At 50.7% G+C, this 24,677-nt stretch overlaps 3 protein-coding genes across 3 annotated transcripts in view; 1 reads left to right on the plus strand and 2 right to left on the minus strand.

Moving 5' to 3' along the window:
* Nucleotides 1-1,487: 1,487 nt before the first annotated feature.
* CDT1 (chromatin licensing and DNA replication factor 1) lies at nt 1,488-12,069 on the plus strand. Its single transcript, XM_043984347.1, is given in 11 exon segments — nt 1,488-1,943; nt 3,761-3,865; nt 4,485-4,729; nt 6,233-6,436; nt 7,165-7,310; nt 7,659-7,744; nt 7,746-7,763; nt 9,856-10,044; nt 10,189-10,368; nt 10,464-10,665; nt 11,339-12,069. Coding segments are annotated over 11 exon segments (1,881 nt in total). The 5' UTR covers nt 1,488-1,601; the 3' UTR covers nt 11,503-12,069.
* Nucleotides 12,070-12,078: 9 nt separating this feature from the next.
* Nucleotides 12,079-23,126, minus strand: APRT (adenine phosphoribosyltransferase). The gene is made up of 5 exons (XM_043984351.1): nt 23,007-23,126; nt 21,307-21,413; nt 17,078-17,211; nt 14,342-14,420; nt 12,079-13,135 (listed from the first exon to the last, which is right to left on the minus strand). The coding sequence occupies exons 1-5, from the start codon at nt 23,081-23,083 to the stop codon at nt 12,993-12,995; spliced, it is 540 nt and encodes a 179-aa protein (XP_043840286.1). The 5' UTR covers nt 23,084-23,126; the 3' UTR covers nt 12,079-12,992.
* Nucleotides 23,096-24,677, minus strand: part of GALNS (galactosamine (N-acetyl)-6-sulfatase) — a 75,277-nt gene continuing 73,695 nt past the window's right edge. Inside the window, exon 14 of the mRNA XM_043984350.1 lies at nt 23,096-23,259. Coding sequence (XP_043840285.1) covers nt 23,197-23,259 — 63 coding nt within the window. The 3' untranslated portion in view covers nt 23,096-23,196. The remainder of the gene's footprint in view (nt 23,260-24,677) is intronic.

Consider the following 24,677-nt stretch of genomic DNA (forward strand, 5'->3'; position numbering starts at 1 on the left):
AGCCTCCCTCATTTTCCAAGTTTTTTTTTTTGTTTGTTTGTTTTTTGTTTTTTGGTGAGGCAATTGGGATTAAGTGACTTGCCCAGGGTCACACAGCTAGTAAGTGTTAAGTGTCTGAGGCTGGATTTGAACTCAGGTCCTCCTGAATCCAGGGCCAGTGCTCTATCCACTGCGCCACCTAGCTGCCCTCCTTCATTTTCCATGTTGAACCTGCACTGGCTAACGATTTAATGCCTGCATTCCTTTTGAAGGAGGACACCCGGGGCCAACCAAATCTTCATTCCCCTCTAGATGACACTCCTGATTCTCCGGGATTTTCTCCACTAGATTCCAGAGATCTCTTTCAATTTGGAAACTCAACTCAGTCTGGACTTTCTCCCTGCACCTTCTTCCCTCTGATTTGCCAGTTCTTCCCCCAACTCCCACTGTTTGGAGGAGGCTCAGGCCAATCCTCTCGGGCCTTTCATTACATTGCCTATTATCGAGGCTTCTTCTCTCCTCTCTCCACCCCGCCTCGATTCAGCTCCCTTTTATCTTTAAGCTTCTTTTAATCTTTTATTTGATTGTAAACTCCTAGAAGGCAGGGACTATTTTTCTTTCTGCTTTTACTTGTATTCCCTACCTTGTTAGGACTTAATATAACCAGGGCACCTTGGAGAGGAGTTCGTTTAGAGATTTGACTTTGTGTATATTCTCATTTCAATTTCAGACAACCAGTAAACATTTATTATGTGCTTACTGTTGAGAATCAAATGAGATAATGCTGTAATTGTGCTTACTACTGTGTCTGACCCATAGTGAACTCTACATAAATATGAGCTATTATTTTTAGTTATTATTTAGTTCTGGTTTGGGTTTCTTTACTGTCAGTTCAGTTTCTCTGAATTCCTTGTTATTAGGTTTGTTTTTTTTTTTTGTTTGGCAGGGCAATGGGGGTTAAGTGACTTGCCCAGGGTCACACAGCTAGTGTTAAGTGTCTGAGGCTGGATTTGAACTCAAGTACTCCTGAATCCAGGGCCGGTGTTTTATCCACTGTGCCACCTAGCCGCCCCCGTTATTAGTTTTTAAAAGGTAGTTTAATGTTACATCACAACCAATCCCCAATCCATGGGTCCTTATTTCAGGTCTTTTAAAATTTTTTGCTACTACACAAGTAAAATATATTGGTGTACACAAGCCTCACCTTTGCCTTTGACCTCTCCTTAGTGGGAGCTCTGAGTTATGGGGAATGAACCGTTTACTTAATCACTTTTCTCCAGCGACATTCCTACCGCCCCAAACTTCCTCCCCTCCTCTTCCTCCTCCCTCGGACCTATAAGAGAAACTGCCCAGACCTAAACCCAAGGGGTGGGAGGCGGAGGGGAGGGGCCAAATGGCTTCAAGGAAGCCTGGGATTGGTCTGCGTCGGTCTCCACTTCCTAATTCACCTGGCCGAGCTCGCGCCGCCGGGGGCGGGCCCTAGCCGGAAGAGGCGGGGCTCCGCGCAGTGGCGCGAAAGTGCGCGCGAGCCGAGCTGCGGCTTCCATTTAGAACGTTGTGTATCCTTTTGTATCTTTCTGTGGCCTCAGCGTTCCATCCGTGGCCCTCGGCCTGCGGTCGCAATGGCGCAGCGCCGAGTCACCGACTTCTTCGCCATGCGCAAGGGCTCGCGGACCGGAGCCTCGGCCCTCCGCGGCCCCTTGAAGCTCCGCAGCAGCCCCGCCAAGTCGGAGGGGGCCCTGGACACTGGGGCGCGCGCCCGGCCCCGACTGGTCTCCCCACGCACCCCGGCCCGGGCCCCCGGCGCCCCGGACCCGGTCCCGACAGGCACCCCGAGCGGCAGCGGCAGGAAGCGGAGCCGCCAGGTCTCGGACCCGGCCCAGGAAGCGGAGGCCCCGCCTGTGCGGCGCGCGGCCCGCAGGAGGCTGCTGCTATCCGCCGACCCCGGAGCCCCGGAGGTCACGGTGAGCGAGCTCCCGGGGGGTCGGGGCTGGAGGTTGCAGGGACCCCCGGGGTCTTCGAAACCGGGCTTTGTGGATTCAACAAGCCCTAGGTCCAAGTTGGGCTCAGCCAGCTTTGGCTCGGTTTCTCCAGATACTTACCACAGGGCATGCAGTAGGCGCTTAATAAATACATGCTTCTTGAGTGATTGATTGACTCCAAAATGGAAACCCTAAACAGTGCCTGCGGAGGTTGCTGGGTGGTTGGACCAAGTGAAGTCACTCGTCATGAGCTTTGCACACCTTAAAGCGCACCATGCGTCCTCCCTCCCAACCTCTTTTAAAGATGGGGAAAAAGTTTCCCAGGGTCACCCCCGGTGAGTTGCATGGCCTAGCCTGAAGGATTGAGCACCCCAGAGCTGGCTCAGCCTCGGGGTTCGGGCTAAGCAGCAGCCGTGGGGAGGGGCCGGCAGCTGGGGCTACTTCGGGAGGCCACGCCTTGACTTAGTCCTGGTACTGATTGGGCGCTGGGCCAAAGTCGGGGTCACCTGGTTTTGAATCCCACCCCAGAGCGGTTAGTTTTTTGTACAAGTCTCTTTTTTGTGTCTCAGATTCCTCCCTTACAAAATGAGAGGGTTGGACAGTCCCCAGGGCCCATCCTTGTCTGCCTGGCCCCAGGGGGCAGAAATGGAACCAAATAGTTAGCGGAGTCCTTTCAAAGAAGTTAATTTTAGCTTTGTCGTTTTTCTTCCATTGTTCGTTGTGGTGTCCAAAAGTGCAATGGGCTGCCTCCTCAGCTAGTAAAGTAAGTTTCCTGATACTGGAGGTCTTTGGGTTAGAGGCTGGATCAAAGGACTGGGGATCCCCCGATTGGGATTTTGCAGAATAGATTTCTGGTCACGGTGCCTTGTCCCAGAGCAGGGCAGAAGGCTTTCAAATTCAGTTTAGACTAGGCAAGCCGGCTTACACTAATGTGTTTTCCTTACAACCCCAGTGTGGGATAGACTGGGCACAGATATGTTATCTCTGTTTGACACATGAGGAAACTGAGACCCACAGAGGCGAGGTTACTAGTCCTTGATCACACAGTGTTAGGAATGGCGGCATGGCCGGGACCTGGACCTCCTGATTGCCCTTCAAGTGGTTTGTTTGTTTATTTAATACCACAGTTTCTCCCTTAAGTAAAAAGATGAGAAAGCTAAATGTGTGAACGGGGAGTGGTGGAAGGGGTAATTTACTGAGCAGATGAGCTCTTCTCCCTCTTTACAAAGGGGAGAGTGGATTTCTTGTGTTGACCTTGTGGGCGGGGAGAGGGGCCACTTCACTCCTTTATTCACCGGACTCTAAGCTCCCAGCATAGGCTCCACCCAAACTAGAGAAGTTGGCCCCAGACTAGACAGTCCGCGCTCACTGTCATAGACACAAAGAGGGGGCAGACAGTGGCTCGCAGGAACCTGGGATTGAAGGCCCGGCGCTGCCACATCTTTTGTGATTTGGGGCACATCTCTACATCTTTCCCAGCCTCAATTTTCTCATCTTCAGAATGGGGACACAAATCATCCGACAGGGTTGTTGTAGGCATGGAATGAGATGTTTGCTACCAGCCTTATAAACCAGAAGGTGGTATCCAAGGGTGAGTACTTTCTCTCTGGGTCTCATCATGCACTTGGTGTGACCCTAAGTAAGGTCCATGAGGTCAGGGAAGTGCTGTTCATCACCCCTTTCCTGCTCTCTTAGGTTTTAGGAGGAGGGCTTTGAAAATAGGGCTTGGGCCCCCCAGCCCCAGGCAGAGAAATGCTCAGCTGCTGACCTGGACTTGCCATTTTTTCCCTCCCTTATAGGTTTCTAGCTCATGTTCATCCACTTCCCCCTCTCTGGGGGAGGAGGCAAAGACTGTTCCCCTCTCACCAGCCTCGAAGCCCAGCCTGGGGTCCTCAGAGGGCATCGTAAGTAGACCCCTGCAGGGATGAGTATTTTCTGTGCACCTGATCCTCAGCCCTGGTAGTTTTGTAATCCTGCCTGTCCTGGGTGGTCCCTTCTGGCCAAGGAAGTTGAAGGACCTGTCTGTGAAAGTGGAGATAAGACTCTATAGGTGGATGTTGACATTGGACCCCCTTTCAAATTAAGTTGATTCATCCGTACAATGGAAATAATGATGCTTTTAACAACTCAGGTGTTGCTGAAATAACACCTGGGAAAGGATTTTACAAATTACATAGTGCCCTGTCTATGTGAGATATTGCATTCTATTATTATTATTATCATTATTATTATTATTATTATATCAGAATCTGTTTAAACTTGGGGAGCTGCTTGCTTTATGGAGCCCATGGGTTTTTGGTTTTGTTTTGTTTGAAAATAAGCCTTCTATAAATAAAGGCATGCCCTCCACTGATATTGTCTAAATTTGAATTTTTTTATATGGGCTCTGCCCCTCTCTACTCTCATCTGTCTGCTCAAAGCTGCTCCGTAAGCCTGTTGTTCAGCCTCTTCCTCTCATGGGGCTTAGGGAGTGTTTCTGGGTGTCTCTGGTTGTCCCTTCTCACTCTTGACCCTGTCCCCCAGGGCCACTCAAAGCCAAACCTTGTTGAACTCAAGTCTCGGCTGCAGAAGGTTCGGGAGCTGACCCACAAAGCCGCACCCCTCACCTCTACCCCAACTGCCGCAAATGCCAGCATCAACCTCAAAAACCGACTGCAGCGAGCCCGGGAACTGGGGGCCCGGATCCAGGATCGGGCTTCTGGTGGTGGGAAGAAAACTGAAGAGCCAGGTCCCCTGGAGGTCGGGGAGCCCACTGACGCTGAGCCATGGTGAGATCCTGGTGGGGAAGGGAGAAGAGGGACAAGAGCCCAAGAGGCATAGCATTCTCCAGGGTCTAACCTACCATGAAACTGGGAACCCAGCCATATACCCACCCATCCTGGTGATTTCCCGTTCCCCCCACCAAAAGAGTCTTTGTCTGCAGGGACAGAAGTTCATGGTAGGTAGAGTTGGCACCCGATTGGACATTCCCAATTTGCAGTCTCTTTTTTTAAACACGGGGTATCCCAAAAGTCTTAGTGACATTTTAAACCATTAAAACTTTAATAGCTTTTAAAATAATTTAATCAAAATAAAAACTTTAATTTTAAAACACTTAAATAGTTTTAAAAATGAAAAATGTTGAATTAAATCAAATTTTGACCTAATTATAGAAGATATTTATATAAATATATATTAAAATACATTTAAAGTGCTATTTTCATTTTTGTTAAATATTTTATTCAATTCTTTTAATTTATATAAATATGTATTTATATGAAACATTTGTGACATATACTTATATAACATAAATGCAAATAATATACTTTAAAATTTAATTAAAAACCTATTTTAATAAATAAAGCTTTAATGGCTTAAAAATGCATTAAGACTTAGGACACCCTTCTATTTTTGTTTTTTGGTTTTTTTTGGTTTTTTGCAGGGCAGTTGGGGTTAAGTGACTCCCCCAGGGTCACACAGCTAGTACATGTCAAGTATCTGAGGCCGGATTTGAACTCAGGTTCTCCTGACCAGGGCCAGTGCTTTATCCACTGAGCCACCTAGCTGCCCCCAACACCCTTCTATTTTTATTGCTGCCTTTTGTTTTTACATGGCCTGGATGCTCCCCTTACAATAAAGAATTTTTTTTTTAAGAGAAAAAAGGAAATCAGTAAATCCAGTGAACCCATTGAACAATATGACATTTAATGCAGTGTCTGCACCCATAGACTCTCTCCTGTGCAAGGAGCCACACTTTTTTTTTTTAAATCTTGAAAGTATTTTACTCTTTTTCAGTTACATGTAAAGATAGTTTACAACATTTGTTTTCATAAGATTTTTAGTTCCAAATTTTTCTCCCTCTCTTCCCCCTCCCCAAGACAGCAAGCAATCTGATATAGGTTATATATGTACAATCACATTAAACATATTTCTGCCTTAGTCATGTTGTGAAAGAAGAATCAGAACACAAGGGAAAAAACCTGAAAAAAGAAAAAACAAAAGTAGAAACAGTATGCTTCAATCTGCATCCAGATTCCACAGTTCTTTTTTCTGGATGTGGAGAACACTTTCCATCATGGGTCCTTTGGAATTGTCTTGAATCACTGTATTGCTGAGAAGAGTTTAGTCTATCACAGTTGATCATCACACAGTGTTGAAGGAGCCATACTTCTTAGGCCCCTGGCCTGGGCTGTACTCCTGGGCTTGGGCCAGAGCCGGGCCAGCCTTCAGGGGTGAGGAGGGGAGGGCGGTTCCCTTTGGAGGCTAACAGGCCTGCTTTGATTTTGCCCTAGCACCTCAAAGACCCCTGCACCTGCCTACGAGCGGTTCCACACCCTTGCCCAGGCCGGCCCCCCAGGCCTCACACTGCCCTACAAGTACAAGGTGTTGGCTGAGATGTTCCGCAGCATGGACACCATTGTGAGCATGCTCTTCAATCGGTCGCAGACGGTGACTTTTGCCAAGGTCAAGCAGGGCGTCCAGGACATGATGCGCAAGTGAGTCTCCTTAGGCTGTTGGGGTCCTTGGATGAGGGGTTCCCTAGAGGGCTGGAGCCCGGCATCCGTCCTGGTGCTCAGTTGCCGTGGACATCATCTCTCTTTGTTTTCTTCTGTTCCTCCCTGGACCCAGCCAAAACCAAAGAGGCAGCCGTCACATAGTCATTTCACTTAGATATGCACACATGAGCGAGGGGGCTACTGACTGTCATTAGTAGTGGCAGTGGAATTCTAATAAAAGGGATTGAGTGTTTATTAAGTGCCTGCCATGTGCTAGGCACAAACTAAGTGCTTTATCAATATCTTGGTTGTGTCATCTTATGATTACTAGCCTCTCTGGTGCTTTGTTTGCAAAGCGCTTTCTATGTGTTATCTTGTTTGATCCTTGTGAGGTAGGTGCTGCTATTCCCATTTCACAAATGAGGAAACTGAAGCAGTTGACTTGCCCAGGGTCACACAGCTAGTTACTGTCTGATGCCAGCTTTGAGCTCAGGTTTCCCTGACTGAGTCAATCCATTGCATTTGGCTGCCTGTTTTCTCCATCATCTCCGTTGGGTGAAACTAGAGATGTTTTGCACCCATGGTTGGCACCAGGGGTGGGTTTTCTGCAGAAGCTATTTTGATGCATGGGTGGTGCTATAATGGGGCGGGGCTTGGTGACAGATGCCCGATGACTCTCTGGTCCCAGGCCTCTCAGTCACCCAGTACCCTCTGCTTGCCTTTGCCAGGAGGTTTGAGGAGCGAAATGTGGGGCAGATCAAGACTGTCTACCCAACCTCATACCAGTTCCGGCAGGAGCGGAACATCCCCACGTTTAATGACAGCGTGAAGCGATCAGATTATCAGCTTACCATTGAGCCTCTGCTGGAGAAGGGTGGGTGAGCCCCTGGGGAAGGAGGAAGGTTGTAGGAGTCCGTGCCCATGAGCATTACCAGCCGAAGCTCAGCCCTGAGCCTTGCAAGAAACCCGTGTCTTTGGCTGAGCCGGCGTCCTAGCTACCTGCCCTGTGCATTGTCTCCGGTCCTGCCTTCACATCTGCAGCTGTTCACTCAGGCAGGATCAGTGCAGCTGGGACTTCCCTGCTGTGGATTGCAATGACGTGGAGTGGGCAGATACCCTGATTGGGGCAGGAGCCAGGGGCCCTTGGGTGGGTGGGTGGAGAGGGGGGTGCGGCTCGGAGCTAAGGGGCTACCTAGTAACAGGCTGTGGTTTCTCTCCCCAGAGGAGGGTGGGGAGGGAGCTCCCACGCTGTCAGCCTCCTGCCTTGTGCAGCGCCGTCATACCTTCAGCAGGAACTTGGTAGACACTGGTCAAGGAACACCACAAGGTGAGCGAGGAAGGATGCGTAGCGGGGAGGGTGGGCAAGGCTCTCTGACTCCATCTTGCCTAGTTCTTTTGGTGATCTATCACGGATGCCCAGAAGAGGGGTCATAGAGCTAGCGACGCCGGACAAATGGGGATTCGAACTGGAGTTTGGGACCTCTCTGTCCTTCTCTTGCAGACCCCAGGCTCTCAGTGGCTCTGCCTTTTCTGTACCCGAGTCCATGTGGCGTCTTGGTGGTGACTTGGGTCATGACCCAAGGTGACAAGGACCCAGGGTCCCTTGGAGGTGGGCATGGTGCAGAGAAGGATGCAGTTACCCAGGAGAATACGAGTTTAATCCATGGGATCATTGGCTTGGGAGGCTGGGACCAGGCTCCAGGAGAGTGGTGTAGAGCTCAAATAGAAACAGGGGTCACTCATCCATACCCCAAGTCTCTGTGGGCCGGCCCGCACAGTGGCTTAGTTTTAACATGTAATGTTATTTGTGTTTTATTACATTTTAATTTTTGGTTTAAATAATTCCCAGCTATAGTTTAATCAGGTTTCTGGTTTAAGAGATCTCATTGGTCTCTCCCTCACACCTTTCCCCTCCCTCCCCTTCATCTGATAGTCAGCAAGCTTCTCTGAGACCCTTCCTTCCTTCCTGTGTGTGGGCAAGGAGACTGAGGTCTCCAGAGAGGTCACACACGGGGGGCTGAGCTAGGCCTGGTGCCTAGCGCTGCTGGGTCATTGTTCCCTCCACATACCAGGCTCCTTGTGTTGATGTGTTTAAGACGTGTAACCCCTAAGCTGAGAGGGGCATAAGCTTGCAGCTTTGTCCCCTGTAGGACGGCAGTTGAAGCTGTATGTCTCCCCAGGAGCCTTGGGTTTGTGGTGAGCCACCTGTATTTTTTTTTCTCCTATTTTAAAAAATGTTCTACTATGAGAATTATTTTTACATGACTTCTGCTTTTGTTTCCCCCATCATTGTCCTCTTCCACCTTTTTCACAAATAGCCGTGGCATTAGTTAATATTCCTCCCACACTGGCAGCAGCCCAAATACCCAGCACTGGGGAAAGAATCTTTTTTTTCCCCCTTTAATAGGTTTTTTTTTTGGGCTGGGGCAATGAGGGTTAAGTGACTTGCCCAGGGTCACACAGCTAGTAAGTGTCAAGTGTCTGAGGCTGGATTTAAACTCAGGTCCTCCTGAATCCAGGGCTGGTGCTTTATCTACTGCACCACCTAGCTGCCCCAATAGTATTTTATTTTATTGTCCAATTACAGGTAAAGCTAGTTTTCAACATTCATTTTTGTAAGATTTTGAGTTCCAAGTGATTCTCCTTCCCTTCCTCCCCAAGATGGCAAGCATTCTGATAGAGGTTCTCTCTCTCTCTCTCTCTCTTTTTTTTTTTTTAGTGAGGCAATTGGGGTTAAGTGACTTGCCCAGGGTCACACAGCTAGTAAGTGTTAAGTGTCTGAGGTCAGATTTGAACTCAGGTCCTCCTGACTCCAGGGCCAGTGCTCTATCCACTGCACCACCTAGCTGCCCCCCATAGAGGTTCTCTATGTACAATCATGTTAAATATATTGGGGGAAGAGTCTTAATGTTGGAATATATCCGGATGAGAGAATGCTGTTGAGACCAACAAGTGAGGACAACAAGGACAGTGGATCAAACCTTTATGACATGATACTGAGTGGAAACAGAATCAGGAGGAGAGTCGAGTGCAGTGCAGGCGGGCAGGACCCTGGGGCTCTCCTGAGGCTGTGGTTGGAGGAACCTCCATTGATTGTGATCATCAGAAAGCAGGGGTGGCTCAAACAAAGGGAACGAAGAATGGGGTTGTGGGGGAAGGTGTGGCCAGACTCTGCTCCGTTAGGCAGAAACATTTCCCGTCCAGCTCTTCCCTGTCCCCCAGCTGTCGCACTCACCTCTGACACAAGCCAGCTGCCTTCATGGCTTCTTGCTTGGTGCCCTGACAGTCTTTCATCTCCCTCCTCTGTCTCCTCGGCTCTGATTTGTGGCCACTGGTTCGGAGGGTGCTTGGTCCCAGCAGCAGAGGATAGAGGGCTGTGTGGGGGGTGCTGGCCTCAGCTTCTATTCATTTCCTCCTAGGTTTTCCTCGCCTCCCTGAGCCCGCCGTTGGTGGTGCCAGACGACCAGCTAACCAGGTGGCACCCCAGATTTAATGTGGACGAGGTGCCGGACATTGTCCCCGCCGAGCTGCCGAAGCCACCTCACACAGACAAGATCACGACCGCACAGGAGATGCTGGCCAGAGCTCGGACAATGCTGACGCCTAAGGTGAGGGTGCGGCCCTTTGGGTACTCTATAGGCCCCCAGGGGGTGGAGAGAAGTGATATATGGAGGGGGGGTATCTACTTCCTAGTGGAAGCAGAGATGCCCTAATAATTGTGTGTGTTTGTCTGTTTTCATGTGTGGGCGTAGATGGAAAAGGCTTTGGCTCACCTGGCCCTGAAAACAGCTGCCAATAGCAGTCCCGCCTCGCCAGATCTCAGCAGCCCCCCCAAACCAGGGTCACCCAGTCTCAGCAGCCCCCTGAACCTAGCTTCACCCTCCAGCTCCCCCAGTGCCCTGAAGGGCGTCTCCCAGGCTCTGCTGGAGCGGGTGAGTAGTAAGCCAAGGGCACAGGTGATGGGGGGAGGGACCCCAGCCCCTTCTAGGCCTGGTGTGGCTGACCACTCGCCTCCCTCCCTCCACAGATCCGTGCCAAGGAAACTCAGAAACTGCAGGCGATGATGACCCGCAAACCCCAGCAGGAAGAGCGGTTGCTGGTGCTGTCCAGGCTGCCTGAGCTGGCACGCATCCTTCGGAGCGTCTTTGTGGCTGAGAAGAAGCCGGCGCTGACCATGGAGGTGGCCTGTGCCAGGATGTCCAGCAGCTACCGCTCGTCTATGCCACCAGGTGTGTGCGGGGCCATGTCCCTCCCCTATCCCCAGGGGTGCCCTGGGAACTCACCTGCCCTACTCTCTGTGTCTTCAGAGTTGTGACACGTCTCCCCATTGACCATGAGCTCAAGAGCAGACGGGCTGTTCTTTATCCCCTGTGCTTAGCAGTGCCTGACATAAAGTAGGCACTAATAAAGACTCATTAGCTGACAAGACAGTTGGACTGAGTCACAGCTAAGCTGACCCCTGGCCTTTTGGGGGGCTTGTCCCACTACAAGGGTTCATTCTGAGTCTTTTGTGAGACTGACACCAGTATTTACATGCTAAAACAGGAAGGAGACAACAGGAGATAAATTCCCCTTGATTAAAGTTGAGGGCTCCATTGGTAGCTGATATTTTAAGTCCTTTTATTTGCATCCTCATCTCACCCAATAGGTGCTTAATAAATGTTTGGGCAGCTAGGTGGTAGTGGGGTAGAGCCCAGACCTGAACGTAAGAAAACCCATCTTCTTGAGTTCAAATCTGGCCCGGTGGTTTTATTTCCACAAGATTGGCTTCAGAAAGAATCGTCCCTTTCCCAAGGGCAGCCGTCCCAGGGGTTGGGAGAAGCTGGCTTGTGTGTCATCTGCTGGCAGGGTCTGGGGGCTGTGGCTTTCTGGCCACTCATGCTGTCTGTCATCTCTCCCCAGGAGAAATGGAGAAGCACCTGCAGGTCCTCTCAGAGCTGCTTCCTGACTGGCTCAGTCTCCACCACATCAGGACGGACACCTACCTGAAGCTGGACAAGTCTGTGGACCTGGGGCACATTACCCAGAGACTTGCCCGAATTACCCAGGAGGAGGAGAAGCTGTAATGAATTCAGGCCCTTCCTTCGAGATGTGGCTGGACTCTGAACACTGGAGAAGGAAGTTAAGGTTTTGGGTGGAGAGAGAGAGAGAGAGAGAGAGAGAGAGAGAGAGAGAGAGAGAGTGAGAGAGAAAGACTGACTAAATCCCAGGATACGGGACCTTCTTCTATTTTATCCTCAGTGGAAAATAAAGATTTTTCTTTGTAGATGGAGGGTGTTATAAAAGTTGGACACCCTGTTCTGATCTGTTTGCAGCCTCTGGGCCATGTCTGTCCTCACCACCTCCCCCCTGGGCTTGGGGCAGATGACCAAAAAGAACCCATGAGCAAGGTTTGACTTACTACACAGGATGGGCCTCTGGCCTCACTTCCTATGCTCAGGGTGCAATCCACTACTAAAGGCCCAGCGAACGGCCTGCCACAGCCTGTGTGTCGTGTCTACTTTTGCTGGATGTTAAATGTGTTAGCATTAAACTTTTATGGAGTTTTCTTTTGTTTGTTGAATGCTAGAATTAAGCATCTCAGAGCTGCTGTGTTCTCCTTGGTGTCGGCTTGGGCCCAGAAGAAAGACAACTGCCGGGCATTTGTGAATAAATGATTTAATTATCAGATACAGATGGCATCGGGCAGGATTCCCTAGGACAGACAAGGCTACTGTTCCACAGACGTCCTCAACTCAATTCCAGGTGTAGCGTTCCCATTTTGCCACATCTGGCCAGCTGGTTCTTCCCCCTTGTACAACGGCCCCATCAGGGCCTAAATCTGTCATCTAAAGGGATCAAGACCGAGTTTTGTGACACATGAGATTGTGCGTTGCATGAAAAACGAAAATGTGTAAAAAGTTCAGGAGTTGAGCCTTGAGTGGTCTCACTTATTGGCACAGGCCCCAGGGATCTGATGTGGCACAAGTTGGGAAGAATTCCATCTGCCAGGGTTGTAGACAAGGGGAGCAGAGGCTATGGCTTTGTATGGGAGGGAGATGATCTCCCATGGCCCCTCCCACCATATTCCATTTGGGTTACAGCTCTGGGGGTTTGGGGCAGCCCCCTCTAGAGATGTAGCTCAGCCTGGGGCAAAGGGAGGTGAAGGTCATAGAGCTAGGAAACTAACTGATTGTATTCCAAATTCTAAACCATAAAACCTGCTTTTCATTGGTACCAAATTAAGAGTCTTGAGTGTCCTCAGAGCAGGAGGAAGGCGGCCCAAGCAGAGAGCCCTTCTCTGGAAGCTGGTCTCCACCCTCCAGGCAGGAGTGACAGACAATGGCAGGAAGGTCCTTGGCTACAGGGGCCAAAATGGCACCCCATGCTGCCTTCAGGCGGAAGAGGGATGGGAGCCACCGCGGGCCTTTGGAGCCCTCTGGTGGTGTGAGGAGGAAGTGCCTCTCCCCAAGGAGGGCTGGCTTACATCTCCACTTGCATAGCTGGACAGTTGGAGGCACTTGGAGTGAGACTGAGAGCCCGTCCAGGCAGGGAATACGCTGACTGCGGCCTGGCCTCAGTTGTACTGCAGCAAGGAGAAGAAGGGCACGGGGGCCACCTTCTCCCTCCCCTTCAGGGAGGTCAGCTCCACCAGGGTCAGGCACTCCAGCACCTCAGCCTTGAGGCTCTGCAGAAGTTTGCAGGCGGCTTCCATGGTACCTGTGGGTGACAAGGGCAGAGTCAGAATGGCTGCAGGGCCCCCCACCTGTCCTGGCTCACTGGAGGAGGGCCGGCCAGCACCTTCCCCCACAGCTCGAGGTGCCGGGTCAGGCCCCGGCAGACACAGGTGGCACACTGGCTGAAAGGGCGGTGTTATCTGTTTCATGGCCTCTGGGGTTCAAGAACTACTTCGCCAGGACAGTTTCATCTGCCCCCCGCTGATCTGTCCAGGACTTGGACTCTTTCCTCATTAGGACCTGATTTCCCAGCATTCCCGTGCCGAGCAGAGAGCAAGCACTTAACAAAATGACCACTGACCGACTCTCCAATGTGCCTCGTTTTACAGAGGATGCTGAGGTTTGGGAGGCTGACCAGGATGCCCATCATCACACAGATGGTCAGTGCCCGGTACCCAGAGTCATCAGCCGGGTCTGGCATCTGTGAGCAGCCTGTCTCAACTGGGTCTTAAGGGAAAGGCGGGGGGATGCCTCGGGAGCCCTTCCCAATACTGGGCATCCTGGGGATGAGGAAGAGTCAGGGTCCAGGGTGGAGGGTGATGGGACCAAGTCTGACTTGGCCACAGACAGAGCCAGAGTGATGGCAGAAAGGGCATCGGGTCAAGCCTGGCTTTGGGTGGAGAGACGGTGGGGTAGAGGGGGTATGTCATCTGTTTGGATCAACAACTTTCCTAAGTAGGAGAAAACCCAGGAGAGGCTCTGAAGGCTTCTTTCTGTCCCCCCTCCACCCCCCAGGAGGATAGGGGCTGTTTCTGCCCCTCCTCTTGTTTCCAGCACCTGGCACATAGTAGGAATTTTATAAGTGCCTGCTGACATATAGCAGCTAGCAAGCAGAGACTTCTGGGCTGCCTGTGGGGCCCATAACCCTGCTTTTATCCCCTGCACTGATACGGGCAGCTTGTTGGCACAATAGAGAGGGTACTGGGCCTGGGGTTGGGAAGACCCAACTTCAGAACCAAACTGACTCACTGTGTGACCCTGGGCAGGTCACTTAATTCCTCTCAGCCTCAGTTTCCTCATCTGTAAAGTGGAAACTACCAGCCCCTCCCTCAGAGGGTTGGTATGAAGCTCCAGAGATCCCCCAAGTGAATGCCACTTGTCCAGAACTAACCGTGGCTGCCTGGTCCAAAAGCCCAGCCACCTGTAAGCGAGGCTGACCTTCCTTATGTCTGTACCAACACCCACATACCTCCGGTGGCCAGCAGATCATCCACAATCACCACCTTCTGGCCTGGCTCAACGGCGTCTTTCTGGATCTCCAATTCTGCCTGAAGAATGAAAGGCTGGGTCACGGAGTGCAGAGGAGCAGACCCCCACCTGAGAGGAGACCACCCCGGCCCACATCAGAAGCACTGGACCCACGCTAGAGGCGGCCAAGTGGATCAAGTTCAGAAGACCGAGGTTCAAATCCTGCCTCAGACCCTTGCTAGCTGTGCAGCCCTGGCCAAGTCACTTATTTCACCACTGTCTGCCTCAGTTTCCTCATTTGTAAAATGGGGAAAATAACAGGACCTTCCTCCCAGAGTTGTTGTAAAGCACTATGTTAGGTTATTATTATTATCATCCCCAAATTTCCACTCAGGACCCCACAGCTCTCAGCAGCCACTGGCCACAAGTGAAAACATTCAACAGACGTCTGGGGACCTCTTCTGGTTGGGTCTTTCTCTGCCCGTTCTGGGCCTGCTTCTGAACTGTGGAAATGGAGAGCAAAATCAGGGAGATCAGTGCTAACGCCCATCTGGTAGAGCCCCGAGCCTGGCAGCAAGACCAAACCCCTTTCCTTGTGTCCTCACCAAGTATGAGGGGAGGAAGCGTCACTCCTGTCTCTGTCATCTGGCCTCCCCTTGAAGCCCTCAGGCCACAAGGATTGTGGTGGTCACTCAGCCTGTGCCCACAGAGCCCCGGTGCCAGGCCTTCTCTTCTTTTTTTTTGCAGGGCAATGGGGGTTAAGCGATTTGCCCAGGGTCACACAGTAAGTGTCAAGTGTCTGAGGCTAGATTAGAACTCAGGTCCTCCTGTATCCAGGGCTGGAGCTTTATCCACTGCACCACCTAGCTGCCCCCACCAGGCCCTGACTGGTGTGGCTGTCCTTGTACTATTAACTTCAAAATGTCTTTGTTTTTTCCACTACTTTCACTTCCAAATATTTATGACTTTTTTATCTCTTCACTCCTAGCCGCTCCCTCATCCCACCCCAATTCCTGTGCCAACAGACTTGATCCTTTCCCTGGTGGCCACTGGTGGGTAGGGTTGGGGGGGGCAGCTCTCTCCTGATTGGTGGTTGTCTTATTAGTCAGTCACTATATTTAGGGTCATGCTCTACTGCAGTGTCCTACCAGCTAATCACTGGTTCCTGCCTGCTTAGAATCCCCCTCCCCCCCACTAGCCATCATTGCTCCTGGAAAGCCTAGGGGACTAGTTCTCATCCCTGCACATTCCTAAACCTATGGAAGTCTACCCCTATGAGAATGTATCCAGCCCTCCCTCCCTCCCTCCCTCCCCATCTCCTACCTAGGGAACCTTCTGTCACATCAAGACCACTGACCATGTCTGACGCTTTCTGCAGCATTCAATGCCCACCCCTCTGACACTGTCTGCAGCTTTCAATGCCCACCCCTCTGACACTGTCTGCAGCATTCAATGCCCACCCCTCTGACACTGTCTGCAGTGTTCAATGCCCACCCCTTTGACACTGCAGTGTTCAATGCCCACCCATCTGACACTGTCTGCAGTGTTCAATGCCCACCCCTTTGACACTGCAGTGTTCAATGCCCACCCCTCTGACACTGTCTGCAGCGTTCAATGCCCATAGGCAGTACATCTCGTCTCCTCTAGGACTAGGTCAGTCATGATAATACCCCCATATTCAGATCTGTTTTGCTATTCTTTTCATTCACACTGTTAGGATTGCTGTGTATCAGGAAAGTGGCAGCTTTCACAAAACTCCACTGGCTCCCACAGAGATGGGATCAGTACCAAATGTGCACCGGACTGCGTCATCTGGAGGGACACACAGTGGCCTCGGGTCCGTCCTGGTTCCACCACAGACTTAGCCGTGTGGCCCAGGAGACACAGGTCATCTCACGTCTGGGCCTTGGCTTCCTGTCTCTAAAACACAGGCCGTGGGCTTGGATGATAATGGAATACGTAATTATGTATCTTCACAATTCTTACCCATGGGCCAATTGCAATTAAAGTTTATGTAAAATGAGATGATCAGTTAGTTTCCTAATGTGTAAAAGTGGGGGGCTGGGCTAGGTGACCCCCAGAAGCCCTGCATGGCTCTGAGACTCGACACACTCTGCTGCGGATGGCCCAGTGGTCCTTTGGTTTCATATGGTAGGTGGGAGCAACAACTGACCCAAGGTCTGTCCCCTTTATGGTTCTCCAAGTTTGGTTAAAACCAGTTCCCTCTTCTGAGTTTCTGTGGAGCACAGACTTTGGTAGCACTGACTACAACGAGCCATCCCTACTGCTCCTCCCAGCCCAGCCCAGCCCAGCCCAGCCCAGCCCAGCTCTGCCTGCCTCACTCTCTGCCCTCCACCCCCCAGTTGTCATGGGCACCTCCCCTGCTCTCCCACTTCCCCATTAGAATGTATGCCCTCTTGCTTGCCTCTGCATCCCCGGTGCTCAGCACACTGGCTGGCATGCAGTAAGTGCCTAATTAATGCTTCTTGACTTGACACCTAAGGTCAGTCCGATGAGCTATGCTGGAATCTTCTGTGAAAAGGTGACCCTGAGACACAAGGACTTGGGCCTGGGAGGACCCTTAGAGATTGTCTGCCGAGGCCTTCAGGAATGATGAGCAAACAGGACCAGACAAGAACAATGACCTGCCTGAGGTGGTCAAGCTTTCTGACTCAGAATGCAGAGTCCTTTCCATCAGTCTCAGAAGAGGGCCTTCCCCACCCCACGCCTGACGTACCTGACCATATTCCAGAGAGTAAGTGGTGGACACCGTGGGCCCTGGGAGCTTCCCTTGCTTCCGAATGAGCACAAACCCGATGCCAAGTTTCTGGGCCAGGGAGGGACCAAACAGGAAGCCCCGAGCATCCAAACCTGGGAGGAAGAAAACTGGAGATGTTTAAATGATCCCCCTCCCTTCCTCCTGGGGCAGTTTTTTTGACCTGCTCGCTTCAGGGGAGCAAAGCACCAGGCACTAGGGTTAGCAGCCACTATCCCACCTGGTGCCAAAGGGGAGAGGCCACACCCATCAACCTGGGCCCCAAGATGGAAAATGATTTGTCCAAGGTCAAAGAACTGGTGAGGTTGGGAGTACAAGGACAAACTCAGGTCTCCCTCAATTCCCAATCCTTTTCTTGGACTCTACCCTACCAAGAGGGTGCCAGCTTCATTAATGAGCACACGCCCGTGGAGTGCTTCCAGCTCAGTACTGAAGGTCTGAGGAATATGGCCCCCGGGGACTCCAGTGGAGGGAGACAGTCCAATTCAATACTTATTAAATATCTATAGGTCCAAGGTAATGGGAACAAACACAAAAGTGACAAAGTTCTTGCCCCTGGGGCTCGCATTTAGCTTTCTGGTGTGTTTATGTGTGCGTCTCTTCAACACGTCCCAGATAAATATGTTATAAGGTGATGGGTGGGATGGGAGCAAGGGAAAGAGGGGGACAGACCTGGAAACCGGAGGCCAAAGGAAGGCTTCCTTACACGTTGTGCCCCCATCCCAGTGCCTTTGGAACAGAGACGGAAATGCCATAGTCCTTGTTCTCAGGGACTGAGAACATTCTGGGGGAGGGAATGACGACATCCATATAGGAGGATGGAAATATACAAGACAGTAAAAGATGCAGGTAACCTGGGGGCTGGGGCAACATTAGCAGCAGGGAGATCAGTCTCATGTAGGAGGCAGAACTAAGCCAGGGAACCTAAGAGGCAAAGGTGAGAAGGGAGACCCCAGGGCAAAGGTGCAGAGATGGGGGCGGGTGGGTGGGGCAGGGCAGACTTGGGAGCTATTGTGGAGCTGGCCACCCTTTAGATGGGGGAGTGGGGAAGAGTCAATGAGGCTTCCTCTCCAACCTGGAAGTGTGGTGGTGTCCTCAGCAGGGACAGGAAGGGCTTGTGGGGAAGGAGAGGAAGCTCTGCTTTGGACATGCTGAGTTTGGAATACCTCCAGGACATCCCCTTGGAGAGGTCAAGCAGACAGCAAGTACACAAACAGATAATGAGATCAAGAGCTGTTTCCTAAACGGTTTGTGTGTGATCAAAGGACATGAACAAATACTTTTTAAAAAATCAAGTTAGGGGCAGCTAGGTGGTGCAGCGGATAAAGCACAGGCCCTGGATTCAGGAGGACCTGAGGTCAAATCCGGTCTCAGACACTTGACACTTACTAGCTGTGTGACCTTGGGCAAGTCACTTAACCCTCATTGCCCTGCCCACCCCCCCCCCCCAAAAAAAAATCAAGTTATCAATGAGTATATGATAAAATGAGATCCAAAGCAAGATGATACTGAATTTCACTGAACATCCATTTAACTGGGAAAGTGGATAATGGATGGGAGCAGTCAAAGATGGTGGACAATGGATGGGAGCAGTCAAAGATGGAAGGTAGTAGGAAGACAGGTATACCCTGTTGGTGGAAATGAGAACTAGCCCAACCATTCAGAAACAAACCGCGACAGAAATCTAACGAAACATCACTGTGCAGTAAGGAATAGCAAACGTGAAGAATTCAGAGACTTGTACAAAGTGCTGAATGTGGAGGTTGGAGGATCTGAGTCTGGTCTCTGGTTTTTCAAGTGCACCTGTGTAACCTCAGGGAGGTCGCTTTGTGAACTCTCTGTGTCTCAGTTTCCTCATCTGCCAAACTGAGGGGGCCAGACCCAGGACCCTAAATGACGCAGACGGAAAAAAGCAAAGCCAGGAGAATACTGACGAGGATTATAATAATGCAAGCGAAAGGAACGTGAGGTGACCTGGTTAAAATGTAAGGAATGCTTCAGAAAAAAACAAAAACAAAAGTAATGCAAGTTCCCAGTTTATCATACAACCTCCTTCATTTACACTGAAGTGTGTGGACGTTTATCGTTATGTACATAATAAAAATGAAATGTAATTTAAAAAATGTTAGAAGCAAGCCAAACTTTGAGTAATCATCATAATCCATCTTGGACTCAGAGAACAGAGATTGAAACATTCCTGCCCCTTGCCAGAGGAAGGGATTATGGGGCAGAATGTTATCTGCATCATCCTACTTTGGTTGCTTTTACTGTTCAGGGTTCAAGGGAGGGTTTGGCCCCTCATAATAGAGGGAGGGTTGGGGGCGGCTAGGTGGTGCAGTGGATGGAGCACCAGCCCTGGAGTCAGGAGTACCTGAGTTCAAATCCGGCCTCAGACACTTAATACTTACTAGCTGTGTGACCCTGGGCAAGTCACTTAACCCCAACTGCCTCACTTAAAAAAAAATAATAATAATAGAGGGAGGGTTTGCTACGTATCTGGAAATAACTGTGAGGCAAATACAAAAGGAATCCATAGAACTGATTTTTAAAAATGTAAATGTATTCACACGATCTAAGAAATTCCGAAGCCCTTCTGATGATCTGGGACACACCTGCTCCATTCCAGGAACTGTTGTCTACAGATATTATCTCATCTGTGACCAGGAGGGTCAGCTAGCGCTGGACTTCCCTCAATATAGGAGCAGGAGGAGAGGCAGGGGAAGCATCAGGTTGGATGGAATCAGAAGATGTGGGTGTGAATTCAGGTCCTGCTCTTTATGGCCTGGGATCAAGGTGCTTTGCCTCTGTTGGCAGGGACAGGGCCCTCCAGTGACTCCAATGGAAACACAAAAGGCATCAATTAAGTTTCTTTTTTATGTTTTTTTTTTTTTGGTGGAGCAATGGGGGTTAAGTGACTTGCCCAAGGTCACACAGCTAGTATCAAGTGTCTGAAGTGGGATTTGAACTCAGGTACTCCTGAATCCAGGGCCAGTGCTCTATCCACCTCAACACCTAGCTGCCCCTTCTATGTCACTTTCATTAAGTGCCAACAAAGGGGTACACAGAGATGAAAGCAGGCACGAAGTAGGGCTTGCTTATATTGATTGATAGGCGAAAGCTCTAGGTTAAGGTGGCAGAGAGGCAAATTTAGGGTTGGGGCACATCAAACACCTCCTAGGCCTCAGTCGTCCCAAAGTGGTTCGGGGCCTGGCCTGGAGCTCGCTCCAGGAAATGACTGCACAGTCTCTTGTGGGGGATCCTGGGGGGGTGGGGGTCGAAGGTTGAAGAGGGGATTCCTTTTGGTTAGAGGCCAGAGTGGCCAGCTGTTGTCAGGGGTTTGGCAACCAGGGCAAGAAATACTGTGGTGGAGACAAGACCCAAGACATGGAGCCAGGGCTGCAGGTGGCCGAAGGTCTCACTGTGGAAAGGGAGAGTCCAGGAAGTCAAGATGGTGCCTGAGCCATGTTGGGGCACTGACTTTTGTCTGTGCTGCTTCCCATGACCTGAAGGAAGCAGGACAGATCTGGGTTCAAATCCAGCCTCAGACTCTTACTAGTGGTTTGACCCTGGGCAAGTCCTTTAACCTGGCTGCCTCAGCGGCCTCATCTGTGAAATAGGGGTAACACACAACACATCTGGAGAGTGCTCTGCAAACCTTAAGTGAAGTGAAAAATATGATTGTCTGAATATTGAGCCAAGCAGTTCCTAGCCTGGGGGCATGTGAGCAATGTAGAGTGCTTAGCACAGTGTCTGACAGAGAGGAGGGGAGACTAATTAATGCTTATTGACAGATTGACAAGACATACTTCTTTTTTTTTTTTTTTGGTGAGGCAATTGGGGTTAAGTGACTTGCCCAGGCTCACACAGCTAGTAAGTGTTAAGTGTCTGAGGTGGGATTTGAACTCAGGTCCTTCTGAATCCAGGGCCGGTGCTTTATCCACTGCGCCACCTAGCTGCCAAGACATACTTCTTACCCCCATTTTCCACCTGGCACCAGACTTCTCTGGACCTCCCCATCCAACCCTCTTCTCTCAGGAAACTCAACATGGGGAAATCTCATTATCTGGACAAGGCTGGTTCATGGGCTTCAGGGCCTCTTTGAAAGGAGGGGGCCGCAGGGTCTTCTCCCCATCTCCCACCAGCTGCACTTCTGAGCCCCATTACCTTCTCCCCTCCCCCTCCCCACTCACCTGCAATATAATCGATCTTTGTCTTGTGATTTTCTTTCAGGTGATGGGCCAGAAGCTCAATGCTGGCCTTGAAAGCATCTGGGTCCTTCAGCAAAGGCGTGATGTCCCTAAGGTTGAAAGGACCGGATTGGCAACCAGGTCCCCAGGACACAGGCACCACAACCCCCAGGGAGCCCAGACAAAAGGGAGCCCCGCCCCCAGCAGAGACTTGGAAGGACTCCTGGGAAGAACAATGACTCCTGGCCTCCTCAGAGCACTGGCAAAGCCTGTCCCCATCGGCTACTCACAAACCCCTGGGCGATTGGCAGGGCACAGATCACCAGGATGCCTTGCTCAAGGTCACAGGCTACAGCCCTAAGCCCATAGGCAGGTGTTTCTGGCACTGGCGTAGGTGTGTGTGTGTGTGTGGGGGGTGGGGTCTGGATGGTCATCAGTGACCCACTTTGTGGATTCACCCCATAAGAGCTCAGAATTCAATGAGCAGGTATCATCGCAAAGGATCCTGGCCCTCCAGAATCTTGCTTAGCTCGGGTGATTTAGCCAGGTACTAAGAGGAACAAACAGCTGGTGATGATTCAGAGGTCCTCTGAGACCCGAGGGCTGCCAGGGGTCCTTAATCTATGGGGGAGGCACCAACAAGCTCAGGGCAGGATAACTGGACAGAATCCACAGGGGGAGGCTGTGGCATTAAGGGGGGTCACGGAGGCTTCCTGCGGAAGTGAGATCTTAGCGGGGCAGACGGGTCCCGGCACCGACACAAATAACCAGGAGGGTAAGAGATGCCAAAGGTGGGGCGCTCATGTCCTGGGTGGGGCAGGAGGGGCTAAGATCGCTTCTAGCCCCAAACCTGGGATGCTCCGGCTTACACATGGGGGGCAGGGTTAGAGTTCAGGGTTCAGGTTCAAGTTGGGCAAGCATTCAGGGAAGGCTCTGACCCATGGTCGGAGAGGCTTCCGGGAGGAGGCAGGTCGGAGGGAGTCCAGTTTGGGGAGGCTTGAGTAACTCTGCTTAGGAGGGGCGCAGGAAGGAGGGGGCTGGGGGCCAAGCCAGAGGTTGGAGGGTGGGCGGGCGGGACTGCTCCTGGCCAGTGCTGGCCCTGAGCCTGGTCAGTTGCACCAACAAGCTCGCTCGCTCGCACGCAAGGTTTGCGGGAGAGGCGGCTGCGGAGTGGGGTTCGTATCCGGCCGGGACTTCTGATCCAGCCCGCTTCGGCTTGGGGGCATAGAGGGGGACGTGGGGGGAAGGTGGGGGGCCGGGGGCGAAGTTACCCCGGTCACTTAGGCAGCAAGTGAGCAGCCGTGCCAGGGTCAGAGCAGAGCACACCAGGAGGCTCGGCAGGGGAGCTGCCAAGGACCCGCAGCTCCAACGGACCCACAGCAGTGATTTACTTTGGACTGCGGCTCTCCAGTCCTGGGTTCTAATCGGGCTCTGCAGGTTGATGTCCATGCGCCCGAAGGCATGTGACCTCCCCTCTCTGGACCTCAGTTTCCCCCTCTTTAAACTTAAAAAAAAAATCTGTGAAATCAGCTAAGGGTGTAGAGGGCAGGCATTTGGGAAGCGAGGTCCTGGGTTCGAATCCCCACTCCACAGCACCGGGCAGGTCAGAACTCGAAGCGATGCCTTCACCTAGCCCGGACCCCCCCCCCCCCCCGGCAACCTCGCCCCCCGCCCCCAGCCCCCCTCCCAGCCTCAGCTCTCACCGGAATAGAATGCCGGGTTTCGGGAAGTCAGGGAAGCTCCGGACCCGCCCGGCCACGAGCTGCAGCTGAGACTCCATGCCTGCTCTGCGAAGTGGCGCTGACTGCGCAGGCTCGGGAAGGGGCCGGGGAGAGGGAAGGAGGCCCCGCCCCCTTCGCGGGCCAAGGCTCTCGAACGTTTGGTCTTTAGCGGCTAGAAGGCGCTGTGGTCTACCCTGGGACGAGCGCTTCGCTCTCCCAGCCCCGGTGTCCCCATCTGCAAAATGGGGACAGTAATGATGATGATGATAATTAATAATAATATCAGTAAATAAAAATAACATTACAGATAGCATTATGCAGCGATAGTTTTTGCCAGGTTATGTTTATATGGCACACAAACAGCTAGCATTCATATCGCACCTACTATGTGCTGGGCACTGTAATAATAACAATAATAACAATATCCTTTATATAGCACCTACTATGTTCTAGGCACTGTCATAATAATTAATAGCAACAACAACAATAATAGCATTTATGTAGTGCCTACCATGTGCCAGGCATTACTATAATATTAATAGTTAGCATTTATAAAGCACCTACTATGTTCCAGGAACTATAATAATAAGTAAAATAGCATTTATGTAGTACCTACTATGTTTCAGGTGCTATCATAAGAATATTAATAGCACTTATAAAGCACCTACTATGTGTCAGGTGACGTTAGCTAACGTTTACATACCATGTGCCAGGCACTGAGCTAAGCATTTTACCATTATCATTTCAAAACTTGATTCTCAACAACACTGTGAAGTAGGTGCTATTACTCTCCCCATTTTATACTTAAGAAAATTAAGCAGACAGAGGTAAAGTGACTCACCCAGGGTCACTCAGCAAGTGTCTGAGACCCTTAGCTAACTCAACTCATTTTGCCCTTCCAAGCAAACATTAAGGAGCTATGTAAATGCTAGCCATTATTATTATAGGAGATGTGGGACAAAGGCTTGTTGAACCCCTTTGCCTTACAGATGAGGTGTCTGAGGCCCCCTTGTCCAAGGGCAGGCAGTTGATGAGCAGAAGAGCCAGGATGAACTCCAGGTTCTTTTTCTTTCTTTGTTTCTCTCTTTCTCTCCCTCCCTCCCTTCCTTCCTTATTTCCACATTAGTCATGTTGTAAGAGAAGAATCAAAACAAAAGGAAAAAAACGCAAGAAAGAATAAAAAAGAACAAAAAACCCCAATAAAAGTGAAACTAGTATGCTTCAATCTGCATTCAGACTCCCAGTTTTTTCTGAATGTGGAGAGCATTTCCCACCATAATTCTTTTGGCATTGTCTTGTATCATTGTATTGCTGAGAAGAGTTAAGTCTATCAGCTGATCATCACGCAATACTGTTGTTACTGTGTACAATGTTCTCTTGGTTCTGCTCATTTCACTCAGCATCAATTCGAGTAAGTCTTTCCAGGTTTTTCTGAAATCCATCTACTTATCATTTCTTACAGCACAATAGTATTCCATTACATTCATATACTATAATTTGTTCAGTCATTCCCAATTGATGGGCATCCACTCATTTTCCAATTCTTTGCTACCACAAAAAGAGCAGCTATAAACATTTTTGTACATGTGGGTCCTTTTCCCTTTATTATGATCTCTTTGGGAAAAAGACCCAATAGTGGTATTGCTGGGTCAA

The sequence above is a fragment of the Dromiciops gliroides genome, chromosome 2 (assembly GCF_019393635.1).
Source record: "Dromiciops gliroides isolate mDroGli1 chromosome 2, mDroGli1.pri, whole genome shotgun sequence".
NCBI classification, from domain to species: Eukaryota; Metazoa; Chordata; class Mammalia; order Microbiotheria; family Microbiotheriidae; genus Dromiciops; species Dromiciops gliroides.